The following is a 21,746-nucleotide window of genomic DNA, read 5'->3' as shown; positions in this document are numbered from 1 at the left end:
GAGTGTTCTCTGTATTACGGAGCCGACAATTCATAATAGCTGCGAGTGATTTTAAAGGACTTTTTTTCCTGCATAAATGACACTTTGTGCAGGGACAGTTCTAAGCACCAGAAACATGAGCCCCTTCACAGGCATACTATAGACAACCCCCCCTATGAAATTTAAAGGAATATTACACTTTTATTGTTTCACTTTAATCATTATTAAAATAACTGCTCCCGAAAAAACGGCCGTTTTTAAAACTTTTTTTTGCATTGATACATGTCCCCTGGGGCAGGACCCGGGTCCCCAAACACTTTTTAGGACAGTAACTTGCAAATTAGCCTTTAAAATTAGCACTTTAGATTTTGAACGTTGGAGTCCCATAGACTTTAATAGGGTTCTAAAGTATGCTATATAGTTAGCTCCGTCGAATCTTCTTTATACATTCGACAGACACCATAAGCCTTCCAAGACAGATTCGACCGTAATTCATGTGGATTTTCGGACGAATGCAATTTTTGAACGAAAAACGAAATAAATAAAAACGAATTTCGGGAGTAACTAAATAAATTAAGTTTTCGGACGAAAACTAAATTCCGAAATGAAATATTTTACTCTGCACATGTCTAATATATATATATATATATATATATATATATATATATATATATATATATATATATGTATATAAATGTAGCTGTATATTTCTTGTTACTACTATAACCTATATATATATATATATATATATATATATATATATATATATATATATATATATATATATATATATATATGTTTTACTATTTTGGGCCACTTTTCTTTGATAATAATAATAATTAAAAAAAAAATCATAACTGTTTACCGCCAAATTAAATTCCAATTTTTCCTGGAAAAAAAAAAGTATAATCTATCTGGAAGCACAAAGTAGTTGTGATGATATGTACGGTTTTACTAACACATGTCAAAATTGAAAAATTGAGCATAGTCCTTTAGATTTGTTTTATCCTTAGGGGTTAAAGTGAAATAAAATCTAGAGTTAGGCTGTAAAAAAAGGTCAAAATCTAACAAGATTCATAAGCTATTCTTACAAACAGTGCATTCAAGAAAAAAAAAACACAGATACAAGGTACCTCATCTTATGATTTATTAATTAATGAATGTGGTATACTGTATTGTCTATATTTGCTTTCCTATAAAGCATCACATGAAAAAATAAGCAACAGAAGCAAAAGTGCACAACAATGTATCTTGGGGTTCCACTGAAATCAAGTGCAAAGCTGATGGGCTCTTGTTACTATTTTTTGCGATTCCAGTGATGAATCCGCAGTTCTGCATAATTGATTCCATCCTATATGAATAAAAATAACACTGAAATTACAGAAAGAAGATTCAAACCATATCATATATAATAGTTTCCCAATGTCTCCGGTATGAATGGACTGTCCCATTTAGAGCCTGAATGGAGAGAAATGAAACAAGACCTGAACTCTGGAAGCTGTACCCAAAAAAGGTAGGCAAAGAGCAAAGGGCTAGGAACCAGTTTTGTCAGTGGTCACTTGGGAGCTGATCTTTTCCCTAGGACTGAATAGTCATGCTTGCGTTTCTTTATTAATGGATACTGGGACATCATTGGTGACACATTCCCCCATCCCGGCCATGTCTGCCCCCCATTTGTACTCTGTTGGGTTGGTTTTTCCTCTTCCTCCTCAGCTCCCGATCCGGACACTCATTACTGCCGCCTCAGGGTATCAAGCAATTGGTAGTCTGATCCAGCCTTTGGTGAGTATAGGGCCATGCGTTTTTGGACTCTCTTGACTAAGTGTCATGATACCATGTCTGTGATACTTATTTGGTTCATTATACCCCTTACAGATGTACTACACATGCATCTACCCCTGATGAAGCAAGCATGGTCTTGTGAAACACGTTGGGATACTTTTTATGCATGTGTACTTTGCAATTTACATTTTATACATTTAATTTACATTTTACACCTTGATACGTGATACATGTTCTGTATTTCTGTACACTGTATGTATCATTTCAGTGGCTTGGCTGAGATTCATGTTTATGTTTGCATGACTATTTTAATAAATTTTGAGGCTGCATTTACTCTGTCAATTGTTGGCTAACCGCATTCACCTCATTTAAAGTCCTGGGACAATTTCCTGTTTTTTGTTGCTTGAGTTTCTTGCCTTTTTGTAAATGCAGGACTTTGTTTCCTCATGTTTGAGCTTTTCCCGATAGACACAGACACAAATGCTCCTGCTCTTGGAAGTGAAACCAACCAAAGTAAGTGTGTTATATTTCCATCTTGGTATAATAAGGATAAGCCATGTTTTGATGCCCTCTAAAGCCTGGGGAGTCTGGTTTTCTGAAACCACAAGAGGAAGGATGAAAAGGCGCAGCAACCTAATGCATTATTCTTAAAACCATTGTTTTTATTGATAAAAAGTGGTAAGTATTATGCTCAAAAGATTACAATTGGGTAAAAGCTCATCATATGGTCCAATATCAAAATACATTACATGATATACATCACAGTCAAACTGTCTAATACTGTATCATGTGATGTACCACTTTTTATCAATAAAAACAATGGTTTTAAGGATATGCACTAGGTTGGCGTGCTCTTTCTTTCTTATTCTTGTAGAGCTGCCCCCGGTGCCTGATAATCTTATGACAGATGAAAAAATAATCAAACAGCAGAGAAAGTTTAAAACAGTTCAGAACCATAAACTAAATGAAGAAGCAGGGAGACTTTTGCATTTCAGCTTTCTCTCCAACACGGAGAGCAGTGAGCAGCACAGTGGTGACATTGCCAAATCTCACTCCAAATCTCATAGGAATAGTAGCAAACTGCCATACAATCAGGGATGAGCCTAGGTTCATTCTGAACCCAGAGGTTAGCTGAATTGCTGACCCAATAGGGTGCGGGTAGGAGATTGTGCACCACCCAGCTGTAAGTATACAAAGGGATGGGGATGCTCCTAACATCATTGACCTAGTAGTTCTACATGGCTATGGATCTCCCATCTCAATCCCATCCCAATCTCAATCGTTGGAACAGATGTGATTATCTAGCAGCTTCCTGTGAAGCTTGGACCAAGTTCAGCTCCAAACCCAGCTGATCCTTACTTTTATATAATACTATGAGACTGAAGTCATAGGCGCAGCCTAGGCACAGGAAGTGCACGGCTATTTATTGGAAGGAATTCAAGACAAAGGATACATTTTACTGGGTACTGCTTTGGCACAATTAACATTTCTAGACGATCCCTAGAAGATTCAAGACAATAAATCTCCACTTTTTAGCTCAGGTTCACTCTAACTTGAAAAAGGTGCAGCCAGGATGATTATTGGGGTAGATTGAGGTCCAGTACCAGTTTTACCAAACGCTGGAAATAATGCCTACAAAGGCTTTAAATATTGTAGACATAAGACCCTGTCTTCCAATAGGAATTGCAATTCTATGAAGTGAACTGAAAATCATTGAAGGGTAATGAAGTAAGCATATGAGAACATCAAACATCCAATCAAGTGCAGGAAAGGTTTTAAATTCACTTTGAAATGATTTTATTTTTGATGTCCACATGGATTCACTTTGTTATGCACTATATTATCAAAAAGTATTGGGATGCTTGCCTTTACACGCACATGAACTTTAATGGCATCTCAGTCTTAGGGGTAGATTTACTTACTAAAATACACTGTGCACTTACAAGTGCACTGCAAGAGCACTTGGAAGTGCAGTCGCTGTAGACCTGAGGGGGACATGCAAGGAAATTAAAAAACAGCATTTTTGCTTGCACATGATAGGATGATAGAAATTAGTAGAGCTTCCCCTCATTTCAGATCTTCCCTCAGATCTACAGTGACTGCACTTCCAAGTTCACTTGCAGTGCACAGTGGATTTGCCTTTAGTAAAACAACCCCTTAGTCTCTAGGGTTCAGTAATGAGTTCAGTGCTATAAAAATGCACTGCTTATTGTATAATTTACACTGGTAGGGACACTGGCAATGAAGGGGTAAAGTGTGTCCTAGGGAGTGATTCTAACTGTGGGGGTGCTGGGCTACAAGTGACATGACAGTGATCACTGCTCCCGATGACAGGGATCAGTAGATCTCTGTCCTGTCACAAGGCAGAACGGGGAAATGCCTCGTTTATATAGGCATATCCCCATTCTACCTCTCCATGAGAGGATCGCAGGCACCCAGCGGACATCGAGTGCACAGGACCTGCGGGCGCACTCATGGAGAAGGTGGTGGGGCATGCACATGCTGGCATGGTGGCAAATTCAAACGGATGCACAGGTATGCCCATTTGCGCAGCCGTGCCATTCTGCCAACGTAAATGTACATGTGGCGGTCGGCAAGAGGTTAAATAGCAGTAATGGATGTCTATCCATAGTGATGAAAAGGGCTATTTTTCTCAGGAAATAGGTGCAGGAACTCCCCCCTACCTACCTCCAAACCCCATCCCTTGGTTCCACCCCCTACCCACATCTCAACACCGCCCCACAGCCAAGTATTATTTTGTAGTGCTAAGTAATTTGTATGGAATTTGTTAATGATCCTGTGCAGACAGCAGCAATAGAACCCCACCCCCCAGCAACAGTAGATTCCACTAGCAACAATAGAACCCACAGCAAGCCACACTACAAAACTACCACCCCAGCAATAAGAAACACCTGGCAGTAACAACAGATCTCCTAGCAGTAGGCTTCATTAGACTCTCCAGCAGCCAGGAACAATATACCCCTTCCTTAACAGTGGAAACCTCCCAGCAAAAATAGATCCCTCAGCAACAATAGACCTTGCCAGAAAAAATAGACTACCGTGCAAAAATAATTCCCCTCCACCAACAATAGACCCCCCAAAAGCCAGCATCAATAGATCCTTCAGCACACCTCAGCACCCCTTGCTATTACATACATTCAGTGCTGGAGGTGCCGGAGCTGAGTTCCCCCACATTCCCACTGAAAAAAGGCCCTGGTGATGAACAAATCAAGACAATTCAGCACTTGATCCTACTTAATACTTGATGTAGATCTTTTTGGTCTGTAGTAATTTACACAATTCATGAATAACCATTGCCTGGGTTCCTAAATTACATATGTTTCTGCTAATTCAGGAATAAAAAAAATCCACAATTTGAAGATTCACAGCTGGTCCACAGATTATTATTTACATGAATCAGAACTAATAAGGGAATTTTCTTTAGAAAACTGATTTTACCTCATTATTAGTGTCATTGTTCCTTGATATATTTGCTTCTTTTCCTGCAAAAGAACAAAATCAATAAACTTATAATTATATATATTAGACATCTGCTTGTTGGTCTCAGCATAAATTACATACAACTTATTTTTAAATAATGGAATGTTTTGTTTGGTTACATTCTTTATGGTATTATTGCATTGATCATTGCATCATAGCATTGTCAATTTACACATCGCTTCAAGTTCCTCTTCCTCCTTCAGTCAAGTTCCTCCATCCAAAACTCGCTCATCCAGGTATTTATGGACCTCGCTTTGTGCTCTGGTGTGCAGTCATGTTGGAACAGGAAGGGGCCATCCCCAAACTCCTCCCACAAAGTTGGGAGCATGAAATTGTCCAAAATGTCTTGGTATGCTGACGCCTTAAGAGTTCCCTTCGCTGGAACTAAGAGGCCAACCCTGAGTCCTGAAAAACAACCCCACACCATAATCCCCCCTCCACCAAATGATTTGGACCAGAGCACAAAGCAAGGTCCATAAAGACATGGATGAGCAAGTTTGGGGTTTAGGTAGTTGACTGGCCTGCACAGAATCCAGGCCTCAACCTGATAGAACACCTTTGGGATGAATTAGAGAAGAGACTGGGAGCCAGGCTTTGGTAAAGCTCTCTTAACGCCAGTCAAAGCTCATGTCACTAAATAAAAAGATTAGCTTATAGTCCTGTTTACGCCTTGTGTTTGCTTTGCTTCGGCTTTGCTTCAAAAATTATACCCCATGTAGCTTTAGTGCTGACCTCACAAATGTGCTTCTGGAAGAATGACCAAACATTCCCATAAACACATTGTGGACAACCTTCCCAGAAGAGGTGAAGCTGGTATAGCTGCAAAGGGTGGGTCAACTCAATATTTAACTGTATGGATTAAGACTGGGATGCCATTAAAGTTCAGGTGTCCCAATACTTTTGATAATATTGTTTACATTATACAATCAAGAAGTAATCTAAGGTCCCTAACTCACATTCATACAGATACTAGGGCCAATTTAGATAGGAGCCTACCAACTTACCAGCATGTCTTTGTAGTGTGGGAGGAAACTCACACAGGCACAGTGAGAACATGGAAACTTCAGACAGGTAGTGCCGTGTGGTTGGTATTTGAACTGACAACCCTAGTGCTGCTAGGCAGAATGCTAACCACTTAGCCACATTGCTGCCTGTTTGCTGTTTCCTTTGTAATGTTAGCAGCACTTACAGTATTACTAAGAAATTACACTTACAACTGTCAATCCTTCAAAAAGTGATATTTTCCATTACTGTTTTTATATGATGTGAGCACACTGTATCTGGGTTGCCAAGCCTTCAGCACTGCCATAGACATTGCAATGTCCTACTCTCACTAATGGATTTTTTATTTATTTTATAAAAGTATTTATCGGCGTATAACACGCACCTTTTCCCCTTAAAATCAGGGGAAAATTGCGGGTGCGTGTTATACGCCGATACTCCGCGATTTCCGCACGATTTTTTGGGCTCTGGGCGGCTTTCGGCCCTTCTCGTGGCTTTCGGCCACCTTCGGCCCTTCTCCGCGGCTTTTGCTCGCTCTTGGCCCTTCTTGGCGGCTTACAGCCGCCTCGGCCCTTCTCCGCGGCTTTCGGTGAAGGCCAAAATTTGGTGGAGGAGGATTATTGTGTGGGGTTGTTTTTCAGGACTCAGGCTTGGCCTCTTAGTTCCAGCGAAGGGAACTCTTAAGGCGTCAGCATACCAAGACATTTTGGACTATTTTAAAAAAAATAAGCGGACATCACTAATTCACTAAGGCTACAACGACGGACAAGCTGCATGACAAGGCTGCAATGACAAGGCTGAAATGAGGACAGGCTGCATGACAAGGCTGCAATGAGGACAGGCTGCATGACAAGGCTGCAAATGACACTGACAAGGCTTCAGATGGACACTGATAAGGCTGCATTGATGGGCATTTAAATGTAAGTTTTTTTTCCTCCTAAAAGTTTTTTCCACAAAATTCCCTCCTAAACTTGGGGTGTGTGTTATACGCCGGCGCACGTTATACGCCGATAAATATGGTAATTATTTTATAATATGAATGCCCAAAACACTGAGATGGTCAGTATGTAATCCAGGACTAAATCAGGAAATCTCACTGATGGAGTCCCCAATAAATAATTGTGTCTTAGAAGGTTCACCTTTTCAAAAAAATTAGCCCATGCAGTCAAGTGGCCCAAAAAAAAAAAAATCTTTGCAACTTTGTAAAATGTTCATTCATTTTATTGTCCTAAGTTTAGGCCACTTGGGACAATCTCAAAGCCTGGCTGAAAAATTCAGTTAGAAATCCCCAAATCCTGCCTTGTTGCTAGGACATGAAAACTGTACACATACCTAGGTCCTAGCATTACAGGAATGATTTGCACACCAGCAGCAATCTATGCAGGATGTCAGGATTGTTTGCTGGGCTTTTTTCAACAGGCTTCCAAAATGGCTTACAGGTATGACAATAAAATTAAGAATATTTTACAAAGCTGCACATTTTTGGAAATAATTACCTATATCACAGCCCTGTCATGGAAACAAACCAAATATATTCAAAATGTAATACATTGGCAGTGAATATTGCACTGAATAACATTATGAATATATTTGGTTGGATTCCATGACAGCGCTGAGATATAGGTAATTAGTGATCATACAACAGGCCAATTTTGGCCTTCTTGCGTGAACAGCAGCGGTCAGTAACACAGTTAAGCGCTGCACACACTATCTATTATGAATGCTGCTGCTAGAGTAATACACCTCACTAACCAATCTGTGACTGCTGCTCCTCTTTGCCAATCCCTTCACTGGCTTCCCCTACCCCACCATATAAAATTCAAAATGCTAACCACAACATACAAGGCCATTCACAACAACCCGAGCTACATCACCAACCTCATCACCCAAATCATCCCCTCCGCTCCTCCCAGGACCTCCTGCTCTCTAGTTCCCTTGTTACCTCCTCTCATGCTCACCTTCAGGACTTCTCCAAAGCTTCTCCCATCCTCTGGAACTCCCTGCCCCAGTATATCCGATCAGTCCCTAACCTGGGAAACCTATCCCACACCCACCTAACATCCCCATCAAAACATTCCCTGCATTTATTACCTTTTGTGCCACCATTCCCTCCCTTTAGAATGTAAGCTCTACGAGCAGGGCCCTCCTATCCCTTCTGTATTGAACTGTACTGTAATTGTGCTGTCCCCCGCTACATTGAAAAGGGCTGCGTAAACTGTTGGTGCTATATAACTCATTTATAATAATAATAATGATAAAATCGGGTGAAAGATTGGCCGGTTTTCCTCGCTGTTTCACAGCAAGTTGGAACAGAGGATAAAAATAATGTACAAAAATTCTCGTACGACAAAGGCTTTTTTTTAATTACTATTTGTTGTTTCTGATCATGTGCAGTCTTTGATATCGTACAAACAGCATACGAAAACAGTAGGCTTTAAACAAAAATCTTTTGTTCTGTTCCCGTACAAGAAATATTTTGGAGTTTGTCCCTTCAGAAATTTTCAGAAGGTCGGAAACGGCTGTTGAAAGTTGTGTACAATCATACAATCATTCCTCGGGTGAAAAGATTTCCCCAAGTTTAGCATTTGAATTCCTGGAGCTCTGCCTTCTGGCACCAATAACACAATTGGTTCTGCCCCACTGATTGCATGATTTCTGCCAAAGGACTTAGAGAAAGCTTCAGAGATGATATGGCCAATGTTACAGCAATGATCATGTGGCTGGAATTGAGGGGGAAAAGCAGGCAGAATCATTGCAGGTATTTATTTAACCACTTAAGCCCCGGATCAATTTGCAGCCAAAGGACCAAGCCCCTTTTTGTGATTCGGCACTGCGTCGCTTTAATTGACAAAATTGGTGCCCTTTTTTTCCCATAAACACAGCTTTTGGTGGTATTTGATCACCTCTGCGTTTTTTATTTTTTGCGCTATAAACAAAAATAAAGCGTCAATTTTGAAAAAAATTCAATATTTTTTGCTATAATAAATATCCCCAAAAAATATATAAATTTTTTTTCCCTGTTTAGACCAATACATATTCTTCTACATATTTTTGGTAAAAAAAAACACAATTAGTGATTATTGATTGGTTTGCGCAAAAGTTATAGCGTTTATAAAATAGGGGATAGTTTTATAGCATTTTTATTAATATTTTTTTTACTAGTAATGGCGGTGATCAGCGATTTTTATTGTGACCACGACATTATGGCGGACACATCGGACATTTTTGACACATTTTTGGAACCATTGTCATTTATACAACAATCAGTGCTATTTAAATGCACTGATTCCTATGTAAATGACACTGACAGTGAAGGAGTTAACCAATAGGGGGCAGTGTAGGTGTTATGTATGATGTTATTTTTTTTTGTATTGTAGGGGGGCGTGGCCTGGCATGTGATGTCACTGATCGTCCTTCCCTATAAAAGGGAACAGACGATCGGTGACAGCCACACAGGGAAGCACGGGGAGAGGTTTGTTTACACAGACCTCTCCTCGTTCTTCAGCTCTGTGACCCGATCACGTCACACCAGCGGCGATTGGGTCTGCTGGTCTCGCGGTCACGGTCACGGAGCACAGGACCGGCTCGGGAGCGCGCTGCCAGCGGCTGGGCCCTTAAAAAGCAACGTACAGGCACGAGCTTGTGCCCAGCTGTGCCATTCTGCTGACGTACAACGGTGTGAGGCGGTCCTTAAGTGGTTAAACAGACATTTCAACATTTTATATATTTTATTAGAGGCTTTATTCGTGGCTCTTAAACACTATCCCTTCACCTGGATGGACTGGTGTATTTTTTCAACCTCACCAACTATGTAACCTTCTTTGAGTTCCTGAAATTTTTCCTGATTTCCCAAATTAGTAGACTGTTTTCACTTATAATGTGAATTTTCACTTTGGAAAGTGAATTTTTTTTCATCTTAGGGAATAAAGTGAAACAAAGTGAAAATTCACCTTGCAAAGAATACTCAATCACCTGCAAGGAAAATTTAAAACATTGAATCTTTTGCATGATTGGATGTTTTAAGTCAGCACAACTTCACTTTGTTCATTGGGATGTGAAAATTCACTTTGAAAGTGAAAACGGTCTACTCCTTTAGCAAGTCAACCTCATTGTTTTGGTTTTTGAACTTAGACTACAACTTTACCCTGATAGTTGCAAGTCCAAACAATATGAGTGCAAAGGACCAACAGCAGCAGAATTGTTCCAGTCAGGACAGATATAAGGAAATTTGAACACGCCGAGATATATCCACCATTCATTGCACCTAGAGAGGAATGTTGAGAATGAAAACATGCTGAAACAAATATAGTAAAATAAGGTCCTCACAGATCCCTTTCAACTCTGCATAGAAACCAACCAGCTTCCAGGTTTTATTGTCAACGCTTAATTGAGCAAGCTGAAGTTAGAAGATGATTGGCTGCCATGCACAGATTCTGAGCATTTCAGTTATAGTAAACCCCCCCTATGTTGTACATTCACATCACTCCTTGCCCTCAAGCTGCTTACAATCTAGGTTACCTATCTCACATGCACCCATGCACATACTGGGACCAGTTTAGACAGGAGCCCATTACTTACCAGCATGTCTTTGGTGTGTGTGTCAGTGTATGTAAGCACAGGGAGAACATGCAAACTCAATGCAGGTAGTGGCATGGTTGGGATTTGAATTGATAATTGCATGATAGGGGGTGCAGATGAGCAACCCTGAATAAAATAACTCAAGAAACGGGCACGTTTTATTTTCAAGTCCCTTTAATTTCATGGAGGCACTATTCACTGAAACCTGACATAACAAGGATGTTGGGATTTTTTAAAAATGTTTATTATCCAGCTCCCATATAGAGATGGGCCAAACACCGGCTCCGGTTCAGTTTGCACCAGAACTATCAAACAGAGTAAAAGTTCAGACCCAAACCCCGAACCCTATTACAGTCTATGGGACCCGAACTTGTCCTGGGGGACATGTAACAATGCAAACTTTTTTTTAAAAAATATTGTTTTTAAAGGAGCAGTGATTTTAATGATGCTTAAAGTGAAACAATAAAAATGAAAAATTCCTTTACATATAGTGCCTGGGGGGTTCTCTTTGTATGCCTGTGAAGTGGCACATCTGTACCATGTATAGAACCTGCTGCAGCAAAATTGACATTTATAAAGAAAAAAAGACATTTAAACATATTTTCCCTGCAAGCTTTCTTTATTTAGTAAACAGCTGCTTGAGGCCACAATTTAGTGCACTTGCAACAAGATTAGAGATCGTTTGGATATATTCTGGTGTCTCTTTGGCAGACTTTGGATGGAAATAAAGTTTAGAGCTACAGTTGTACGCAGTAAAATCTGAGATGTATTACTGGTGATTAACCATATTTTGTTATTGTCATGGAGGGAGTTCTTACTGTCTGATTTGTCAAACTCACTATACAACGATTCTATTTCAACTACCGTATCACTAATGTGAGGTTTGTATTCATTCATATGTATAAGTTACAGTCGTTTAATTGTACCACCGTTATAATTTGTTTATCTATTCAATAAAAATCTTTATTAAGAAAAAACAATATTTAGACGGGATAAATCTGTTTTGATAACCAGTGTAATTTTAGGAAGATATGTGTATTTTAGCTTATTTTATAAAAAAGTAGTACAAGGTCACATTAGAATTAACCCTAACTATAATATGAAGATACATTAGCTAGGCACAATTTCAGTAATTAAGGGGACAACTGGCATAACTGGGAAATAGAGTATAGCCAATGTAAAAAAAAAAAAAGTTTTGCACCACAGTGAGCAAGCCTTTAGTGAAGAAGCCAAATTATAGTACACACAGGCCAAGATTAACAAAGAGAAAGCTGGATGTAGGATCTATAGGGGTTTTCATGGCAGGGGAGGGTGAATAATGTTTGTGTGAAACGTGTCTACTGAGCACCTTGGATCATTTGTGCATCATGTTTTCTTATTTTATGGATCTTCAATAAACATCATTGCTTTTATCTCCGTAAGTGTTGCCCCTTCTTTTTGCTCTTCAAAGTCTGGTGTATCTTTCGGAGACTTTGGATACAAGTAACAGGTGCGGAAAATGGTCTTTGAGTGTTCGTGGTGCCTTAACCCCATAACCATCTAGAGGCAGAAAAATCTACTCTGGCAGCTGCAGTGGACTGCGCACTATTGTGAGCTCGGGTAATAAAGGAGGGGAAGATTAGAGTCGTTTAGTAAGCCAGTCCACCACCTCATCTGCATGCTGGGCTGGATAGCATGGGCGACATCACTAGACAAATGTGCCCTACCTGAGGATGTACCAAGTCCACCTTTGCCTGTGGACACAGATGCTGTTGGCCCCCCCATGGTGGTATGGGAACATCTGCCTCTCCTTGTTGCCCCCCCAGACATGATGGGAGGCTTATTACCCAAATTTAATAGAAACTGGGAAATGTGTGATTGGATGCACTTTATTGAATGAAAAGTGGTTTGGTGCACTTTAAATGAACTGAAGCTGATAGAAATATAAAAACTATGACACTACACTATAATGACACACTATACTGACACACTACACACACACTAGACTCACACTATACTGACACATGATACTAGCACTACACTAACACTCTACACTCTGAGTCACAAAAAGTGAACGTACTAAGTTGCTAGGAGCAAACTGAGCCCTGCTCTATCTATCTCCACTCCAAAAACACACTGAAAAAGCTTCCTATGGGAAGGAACCTTTTTATAGTGTGGGGTGGCACTAGGAGCACTGAGCCATGATTGGAAAAAAGTCCTCATGACTTTGTCCAATCAGAGCTCTGACAGCGCTCTGTGCCCAGAGGTCAGGTGCAAGGCTTCATCCAATTAGGGCCTTAGAATGCACCGAGCAGTGCGCAGTGCATTGTGGGGCACTCGGCAGAGAAAACATCCTGCCAAGCGCCCTGCAAATTCAGGTGTTTTCTGAACGGGCGAACAGGCGATGTAGGGGCCAAACTTTTGCTTGGCCCAAACCATTTTCAGAACACTACTCCCATGAATAAAATGTTAGTCACCCAACATAATCTTAATCCAAATCTGTAGGGCATACTAGAGTCACAATACTGTTCCTCCATAGATACGGTAGCAGTGAGTGAGCTTAGTCACCCTATTACAGGAAGTATGTTACTGGCATCATTACCAGATGGAAATAAAGGCTTATCAGTTCATTGGTCAGAATCAGCATTCAAGGGTCAAGGGCAGTGGTAGACTCCTTATTTGATATACGGGGTGAAAAGTGAGGCCCCTAACATTACCATATGAGCAATCTATTATTTATTGTATGTAATGCTACAAAAAAGTCAGAGACTACTGACATGCTGCAAAAGATGGTTAGAGACTGCAGACAGTGACTTGACACTGCATGAGATCACTGATATTTCAGTTTCTTTATAGATTAATGTGACCTATAATGCTTTACAAATTACTGTATCCACATCTCATATTCTTCCTAGTAAGATTTATTATGAAGGACAGGAGAAAAAATCCATAAAGTGGAAAAAGAGAATGGAAAGCACAGAAAATGAAAGGAAGGGGAAAATAAATAAACCAAATCTTTTATGAAGCAGAAGACTAATGAATAATTTCCTTCACTAATTATGAGTAAGCACCTAGGCAGAGTTAAAACCCTGACTACTGTCTGCTATGACCCTCTGGCTGAAATTGAAATTAGTTGTTAAAAACAGTGTCAAGCCTGTAATCAGAATGGAACACAATAACAATGTAGACATAGTAAAATGACCCATTTATTTCAGCCCAATCTGCTGCAATGTTTTAAACACATGCACATTGATGCAAGTTGCGGAGGGCAGCCCATTGATTTGAATGTTCAATGCACCACAGCTGACAATGCATGTAACAATTTCAGGAATGCATTGATGTAGAGTGAAAGAATGCCAACCTTAAAAGGATATACACCTACCTCTGCCTTTTATTGTCCAGTGTATCTGGACAGGAGAGGAACTGAGCCAGACTTCGCAGATCACATGACATCCATGGTGCACAATATCCTTTTGAAGTGAGATAAGGCTTTGAAAAGTCCAAATGCCACCAGTTTCCTCCCTAGAAATGATTCTGCCCTTGTTTTGCATTCCAGAGATGTTCCAGGTCACCTGAACTGTATGATGAGAAGCGCTAACTATACAAGTCAGCTGGATGGCATTGTTAGAAGGAAGAAATTGAGAAGAAGCCAGAAGATGGATAGAAATGATGGTTGTATAATTGTCTGTGAATGAATAATAAGGTAATAAAATATACGTTAGTACTGTAATCCACATGAAACACAAGTTGAGAGCTGTAAATATCTAGCAGTGTGTCCCTAAATACCTACACTACAGTAAAAGCTAGATATTAGGCATCATTTTATAGAAAGTGTACCAAATGTTTAACATTAGTGAATTTCAGTTCAGGAAAGTTTTTGGGAAGTCCAGTTTCTACTGGGTTACTTCACAAAGATAATTCTGCCCTTGGGACATATTAGTCAGTGCACAAAACTTCTTAATTACCCAAGTCCACCATTGAGGCCCCTTGCTGGTGCCATTTCTATATGTGAGGGAATGAAAATCAATTGCCACGGATGTGCCTGTGCCAGATGGTCCCTGATGGTCCCCTCCATTGATGCCACCACTAAGACTGTTCTTCTTGTCCTCCATACAAGCAGTGGAGGACTGAGCATTGTCACATTGTTCAGTCACCACATCTAAGCTGTAAATACATTTTTGTTTATTAATTCAGCTACACATTAAAGGCCGCACGTTGATTAGTTTGTTGGATGTTACACTCTCTCTGCCGATGTGTAAATAAAATATAGAATATAAGCAATCTGATTCCTCCATGCCAGACTTAAAAGTGTAGAGATTGGACCCTGGGTCTGTCCCCGAATGGCAAAACAGCAATAAAAGCTTCTTATTAAACACTTCACTGAATAGTGCATCGAAAAATGCAAGTTATAGTTTTATAGAGTTGCTCTTTATTACTCAGCTTGCTTAATAGAATATTGAAGGACAATGATTACACCAGTAAATCAACTTTGTACCTAATATCTGTGACCAAAAATCACAGCCTCCTGAGTTGTATTATATGCTATCAAAGCTCATTCTTCCAGTTGGCAGGATTAAAATGGTGGGCGATTTAAGTCCATTGCCACAAAAAATATACATCTAAAATTCCCCCCTTTTTAATTAATTAAACCACCAAGCTACTCATTCACTCCCTCGTTATCTCTCACCTTGACTATTGCAACTCCTTTCCCATAGGCTTACCTCTTCATAGGCTATCCCCTTTTCAATCTATCATGAAAGCTGCTGCCAGACTCATTCTGAATACCCAGTGAATTAAATTCAAAATACTAACAACAACATACAAAGCAATCTACAGCCTCTGCTCCCCTCAAGACCTCCTGCTCTCAAACTCCCTTGTCTACTCCTCCCATGTTCATCTCCAGGACTTCTACGGAGCTCTCCCATCCTCAGTCTATCTAGCTATCTCATACCCTGGCTGCCTTTAGGGGATCACTGAAAACTTATCTTTCAGGAAAGCCTAACACTCATTCAATTGATGTTTTATTACTTCCATCAGCTCAACCCCCACAGTTACAAACTTTTGTACCACTTGCTCTAGACTATTAGATTGTGAGCTCCTATGAGCAGAGCCCTTTTAACCCTCTTGTATTTTAGTGCATTGTAAATTGTCTCCCTTTTATATTGTAAAGTGATGCGTAAACCTTTGGCGAGATGTAAATCCTGTATAATAATATTAATAATACTGGATAAACAAAATGGCAAACCATACAAAGCCATCCTTCTTTTTCACAGCAACCACAATAATCTACTGTACAAAGGTAAGGAGCCATAGGACAAGAGTTCTGTAGGCCTTAAAATGGGGGTTACAGGTGAATGGAGCACTCATACTTTGCAAATCATGAATTTTTTGATTGGGCTCTCAGTGCTGGAATCTTGGTATTTAAGCAAAAGGCTGTTAGATTTTGGGCCAGCTGTAGGGGACATTTGTAGGAAAACAAGTAGGTAAATGTAGATATAGGAGGTTAGTGTAAGGAGTAGAAGTTTATGGTGCGGGTAGACTTCAGGTAGGATTCTGTTATCTGTGCTGGAAGCTCTATACTAGAAAATAATAATGTCAAGTACAGGTATCTAAAGCTAACACAATGGCAAAACATTTCAGAATAAATATTGTTCCTATCTATAAATTCATGTGTGTATATGACTCATATGAGTATGTTTTTCATACCTCCAACAATTAGGGTTGTCTCATTTACAGATATCACTTGCTTGGCACTGGCTTCTTTAAAATTTGTTTTGCAGAAATATTTTCCAGAATCATTTTTCTGAACGTTGTATATCAACAGATTCACATTTCTTGCCCTATAACCCGATTCACATTTGTATTTATGGGTATTATCTCTCCATACACAGTCTCTAATAAATATAGGAGCTTTGTCCACTCCATGGGGTCCTCTGTACCAAGTAATGTAATTCTTTGCATCATCCAGCTTATCTGATATGCAGGAAATTCTTGCTGTACCACCAGCTGGAACAAATAGGACATCTTGAGGCTGGTGTAGAACTGCTCTGACAACCAACCCTATAAAACAATGAAAAGTGACATATAAGCCAATATAATACAATATATTATACAATACAATATAAAATAACATTGTAATATACAATTACATTTCAATATAAAAAAATATATGAAGTATAATATAACTTAACAACACATACAGTATAATAAATTGTAAAAAAGAATATAGGCATTAAAGCTAATCCATACTTTCTAATACAAGGTTAACTTTATAGTATAAAGCAACTACATATAAATTGCATTAAATCTTTAAGACTTTTTTTTTTGAACTCCTACAATTCCTTTAGCAGCAGCTACTGATCTTTAGGCAGTAGATATTCGATTGTGTTTATTGTTTAATAGAAAAAAAAGAGAAACTTTTAACTTAAATTATACGACTTTCATGAAGTATATCAGCTATAAAATATCTGGATCTTCATTGCGTAAACAATACCAGTAAAGGCACAAATAAATATCCATAATTGCATTATACAAAAATAAATAGATTAAAAAAAAAATCCTACCAGATATGTGAATACATGGTTTAAGGAATCACAACTTATTTAAAATCGATCCAATTAAAAATTGAACAGCTATTGTGCGTTTAATGTTAAAAAAAAAAACAGTTTGTCTTGCCTGAACCTTAGGATCACTCTGGACTCCTTGTTTTGCCTCCAGTGTGGTTAGTGCAATTTAAAGGGAGCCGGTTGGTATAACACTCTTTCATTTTACTCTGGCCAGAAAGTCAGGAAACTGTGAGATTACAGTGACTGTATTCTCACAATGCATGCAGCAACTTGTAGAATCTTTATCAATGCATTAGGCCATGTTCATATTATCATGTAGCCGGAATGAGCGTTCCCGATATTTTCATATGATTTCTGCATGTCACATAGTGAAGGTCAATAGGCTGCTCTAGATAGGTTTTTGTCACCCAAAATGAAGCATCTGCTCCTAAGTGATAATGGCACACATCTAATACATCTCACTTTGTCAGCAAAAAAAAAAATCGAATTTAAGGATTTATTTGCAGCTGCCCCTTCCCTGCTTTTAAAGAGAGGGAAAAAGTAATGTAAAAGATAGGCAAAAATATATTTAAAACCTATAAAAATATTATTAAAAATATTGAAATACTTAACTTAAAAAAATACTTAACAATTAATAAAATTAACTTAAATAATATTTACTAAACAAATTCAGTCCTTTAGAATGAAGTCTCCATTTAAAAATACATAGAACGGTATCTCAGAGGTTTATTGTAGTAATTGGAACACCGCATTTTCAAAGATTCGTACAATCCAACCAATGTCAGTTATATTTATTATTTTATTCATTAAGTAACATTAAGTAACAATGTGACAAATTCTGTACTCTAACTGTAACATTATTCTTATATTTTTTTACTAAAACATGAGATAAAGTTCATTTAATCATTTAATTATATACAAGGTTGATTTTTTTCCCTGCACGTGATTGGATGATTAGTTAACAACTGCTAAAAACATACAGAGGAGACTTGTTAGGTTAATAAACTTTTAAATCTTTTTTTTTTTAAAGCACAGAATAAGAAAATAAATAATAAAATGAAGGTTGACAAGAGTTAAATAAGAAACAAGTTGTAAAATAAATACTGTAAATTAGTAAAAGTAAGAATACTGATATATACTCTTTATAATAAATAGTAATCAAATAAATATATATCATTAAATGCATCAATATATCTTAATAGCATAAATCATATATCATCACATAGGCTTTATACTTTTCTTTCTTGATAGTTAAAATCCCCTTTAAGCATTTTACAAACAGCATAAAATAAAAAAGCTTTTTATAACACTTATCCTCATATTAGGTTGAACTTGATGGACTTGTGTCTTTTTTCAACCTCACCTACTATGTAATTATGTAACTAATATTTCTCAACTAAATAATGTCATGTGGCTTTGTTTTTGGAAAAGTATAGTACATATCATATCACAAAATAACAGAAAGTCAGTGACAATTGAAGATGAAAACAAAGCTACATATAACTTTAATAAATTCTAAGCATAAGTAATATAATTTTTACCAAAAAATATGATTAAAGGTATTTTGTTACCTCCAGAAAAAAAGAGGAGATTGAAGACAGACATCTGAACTTTCCAGAAGAGATTTTTAAGATACCTTTTGAATTTCTGCATGTACACTGTCCTTATATCAATTATAAGTGGAAACTTGTGGGTTTGAGAAAGCAAAACTAAATTCCACCCCTTTAACAGTACAGCCAATGGACTGATACATTTGATTTTCTCTGAACAACAGTTTCTGGTCTGTATTGTTACAGTAGCACTAGAGGATGTTTTTAGAACACAAGTGAATTTATTTCTTTTCTTTTTTTTATTCTTTATTTAAAGGTTTACATGTGGGATTCCCAGTGTGACAGAAAACAGCACCACTTATGATACATTGACAAAAATAAAGTATCTTAATAGACAGGCAACTGGGGAGGTGTGATATAAAGGCACATGTAGGAGGGGCGTGGCTTGGCCGGCGGAGAGGATGGCGGCGCATTAACAGAGCTCCGGGAAGAGAGTCAGCAAACAGCCTTATCTGTCCTTCTTACACCGCGAAACATGGGCAAGAAAAACCAGCTAACGCCTCATGCCAGTGCCCGGAGGAATCCGAGCGGCGGAGCGGCCCGGAATATCAACGAGATCTTTAAATCTCAGTCTGTACAGCGGGCGAGTGGCCCTGACAAGATGGCGCGGCCGCATGGAGAGGAGGAAGATTTTAGCGAGGACTCCCAGTCTGCCTCGGAGGACACAGGTAGGGGACTCTCTCACTCCTCAAAACCCCTCACTTATGACCACATGTCCGGATTCGCTGCAGACATAAAATCCACATTTTCAGCAGCCATAACAGATCTGAAGACTAACCTGCTTGTACTGACGGAAAAAATCACAGCAGTGGAGGCTGCAGGGAGAAGGAGGGACAGAGACATCCACACTTTAGAGTCGGTGGCAGAGGCTCACTCCTCACATTTCATAGAAATGAACCGACATTTGGAGGACTTGGACAATAGGGGGAGGAGGAATAACATCAGGGTGCGGGGGATCCCCGAATCTGTGGAACCTGACCAGATCATTCCTGCACTACAAAGACTCTTTAACAGTCTCCTTGACAGACAGGAAGATGCGGCCATAGAATTTGTGCGCGCTCACAGAGCACTCAGAGCAAGGGGCCCAGATTCTGCACCCCCCAGGGATATTATTTGCTGTCTCCAGAACTTCCCTCTCAAAGAAGACATCATGAGAAGAGCAAGGGGAAATGACCGCATTGTCTTCAACGGAGCAGCCATTATGCTCTTTCAGGACCTGTCCCAAATTACATTGCGCAACAGGAGAGCACTACGCCCGTTACTGGATATACTCGGAGAACGTGAGGTCAGGTATACATGGCGCTTCCCCTTCACGCTTGTGGTAACACATGGGGGAAAACAGTTGTCTTTGCGTACTCCAAGTGACCTACCAGAGTTTTGCACCGCCCTACGTCTGGAGCCACCAGCCTTACCGGAGTGGTATCAAGAATTTGCCCTACCTGTGAACTCCCAGGACCCCAATGGCTCGGCCTGCTCGACTCCTGAGAAACAGCTGCCGAAACGCATGAGAAGCAACAAAGGGAACCACCCCATTATGGATACCCCCAATCCCAGACCCACTCCCTCCAGAATCAGGGGAGGTGACCGGGACTAATATGCTTGTGCTCCACCGTTCTGTGTGATGTTCTCGGGCCATATTGAGTGCTGATTGGGTGAATGCTAGCTTACAAAGAGGGAAGTCTTGGCTTATCTGGAGAGAGCAGCGGCGGGAGCCTACTAAAGGGCTCAATGTATATATCGCATTATTGCAACCGGTTGTGGGATGTTGCTCACCCCTGGGCCCCTCACCTGTTTCACTTTTGTACACGCAGACTACTACGCTAAGGGGCAAGTTGCGATACTGCCTCCATGGGTGGATGGGAGTGGAGACTTTGGTGCTTTTTGTTCACTGCTGGACCCACTGTAGACTGCCTCCTGACTCAAAATCCCACCAAGAGCAAGACTAGTTTGGCTACATCCCTCTTGCCGCACCATAAGTGCGAGGTCATACCCTACCTGCAAGGGGATTGAGAACAGCCTACGCCGGGGATTGTTCAACAGCTCGCTAGTGGTACCTTGTCTGCGCTGGGCCCCGGTTTACTTAGGGGCTATTGAAACTTGGCCAACACTCTCCCTACTTAGCTTAGACACCGGCTGCAGCTTGTCACCACGGACACAGATGGCGGATGGCCTGGGGACAATTACACAGGGAGGTTTGAGCCCTTGTCCTTTACGATTTGAATCACAGAAACGAAGAAGACAGACTTTTTACATTCCATTGATTTTCCAATTGCTGACTCTCTATCCCATTTCTCTATGTTATTTGTTGAATTATTTTCATTTTTCTTTTCTTGTTTCTTTTTTACACTGTGATAGTTTTCTCTATTTCTTTTTAGTAGGGAATACACGGTGTTACTGTTCCAAGCGCACCTGGGTCAGATCCACAAACAAAGCGAGCCGCTTTGCGGATCACCCCACAACCCCACCAAGCTTTTCCAGACCGGGTAGTTTACCTGATCTGGGGAAAGGCTACTTTGCAACCCGGTAGGCTGTGTTTGGTTTACTGAGGTTTTATCTCTAACTACTTACCTCTTGGAGGCAGCTTCTTTTCTCTGTTGCTTCCTGATCTCATTTCCTCTTTTCTAGAGTCTTCTTTACACTCTCTCTTTTTCTTTACCTCTATTCTTTCTTTCCACATCTTCCCTTATCCTTGTCCTCCTTCCTTTACCAACCTTTTCTGTCATAGATACCTGATAATCCTACATATTGG

General features: G+C 39.6%; 1 protein-coding gene across 1 annotated transcript; it reads right to left on the bottom strand.

Moving 5' to 3' along the window:
• Nucleotides 1-1,235: 1,235 nt before the first annotated feature.
• LOC143942090 (uncharacterized) lies at nucleotides 1,236-19,046 on the bottom strand. Its single transcript, XM_077463390.1, has 6 exons — nucleotides 18,959-19,046; nucleotides 16,528-16,881; nucleotides 14,204-14,506; nucleotides 10,409-10,528; nucleotides 5,221-5,264; nucleotides 1,236-1,330 (listed from the first exon to the last, which is right to left on the bottom strand). The coding sequence occupies exons 1-6, from the start codon at nucleotides 19,038-19,040 to the stop codon at nucleotides 1,277-1,279; spliced, it is 957 nt and encodes a 318-aa protein (XP_077319516.1). The 5' UTR covers nucleotides 19,041-19,046; the 3' UTR covers nucleotides 1,236-1,276.
• Between the last annotated feature and the right edge of the window lie 2,700 nt (nucleotides 19,047-21,746).

Source organism: Lithobates pipiens, unplaced genomic scaffold (assembly GCF_037356315.1).
Source record: "Lithobates pipiens isolate NorthernLeopardFrog02 unplaced genomic scaffold, aLitPip1_a1.2 Scaffold_30, whole genome shotgun sequence".
Taxonomy (NCBI): Eukaryota; Metazoa; Chordata; class Amphibia; order Anura; family Ranidae; genus Lithobates; species Lithobates pipiens.
This window is presented reverse-complemented; position numbering and strand designations above follow the sequence as displayed.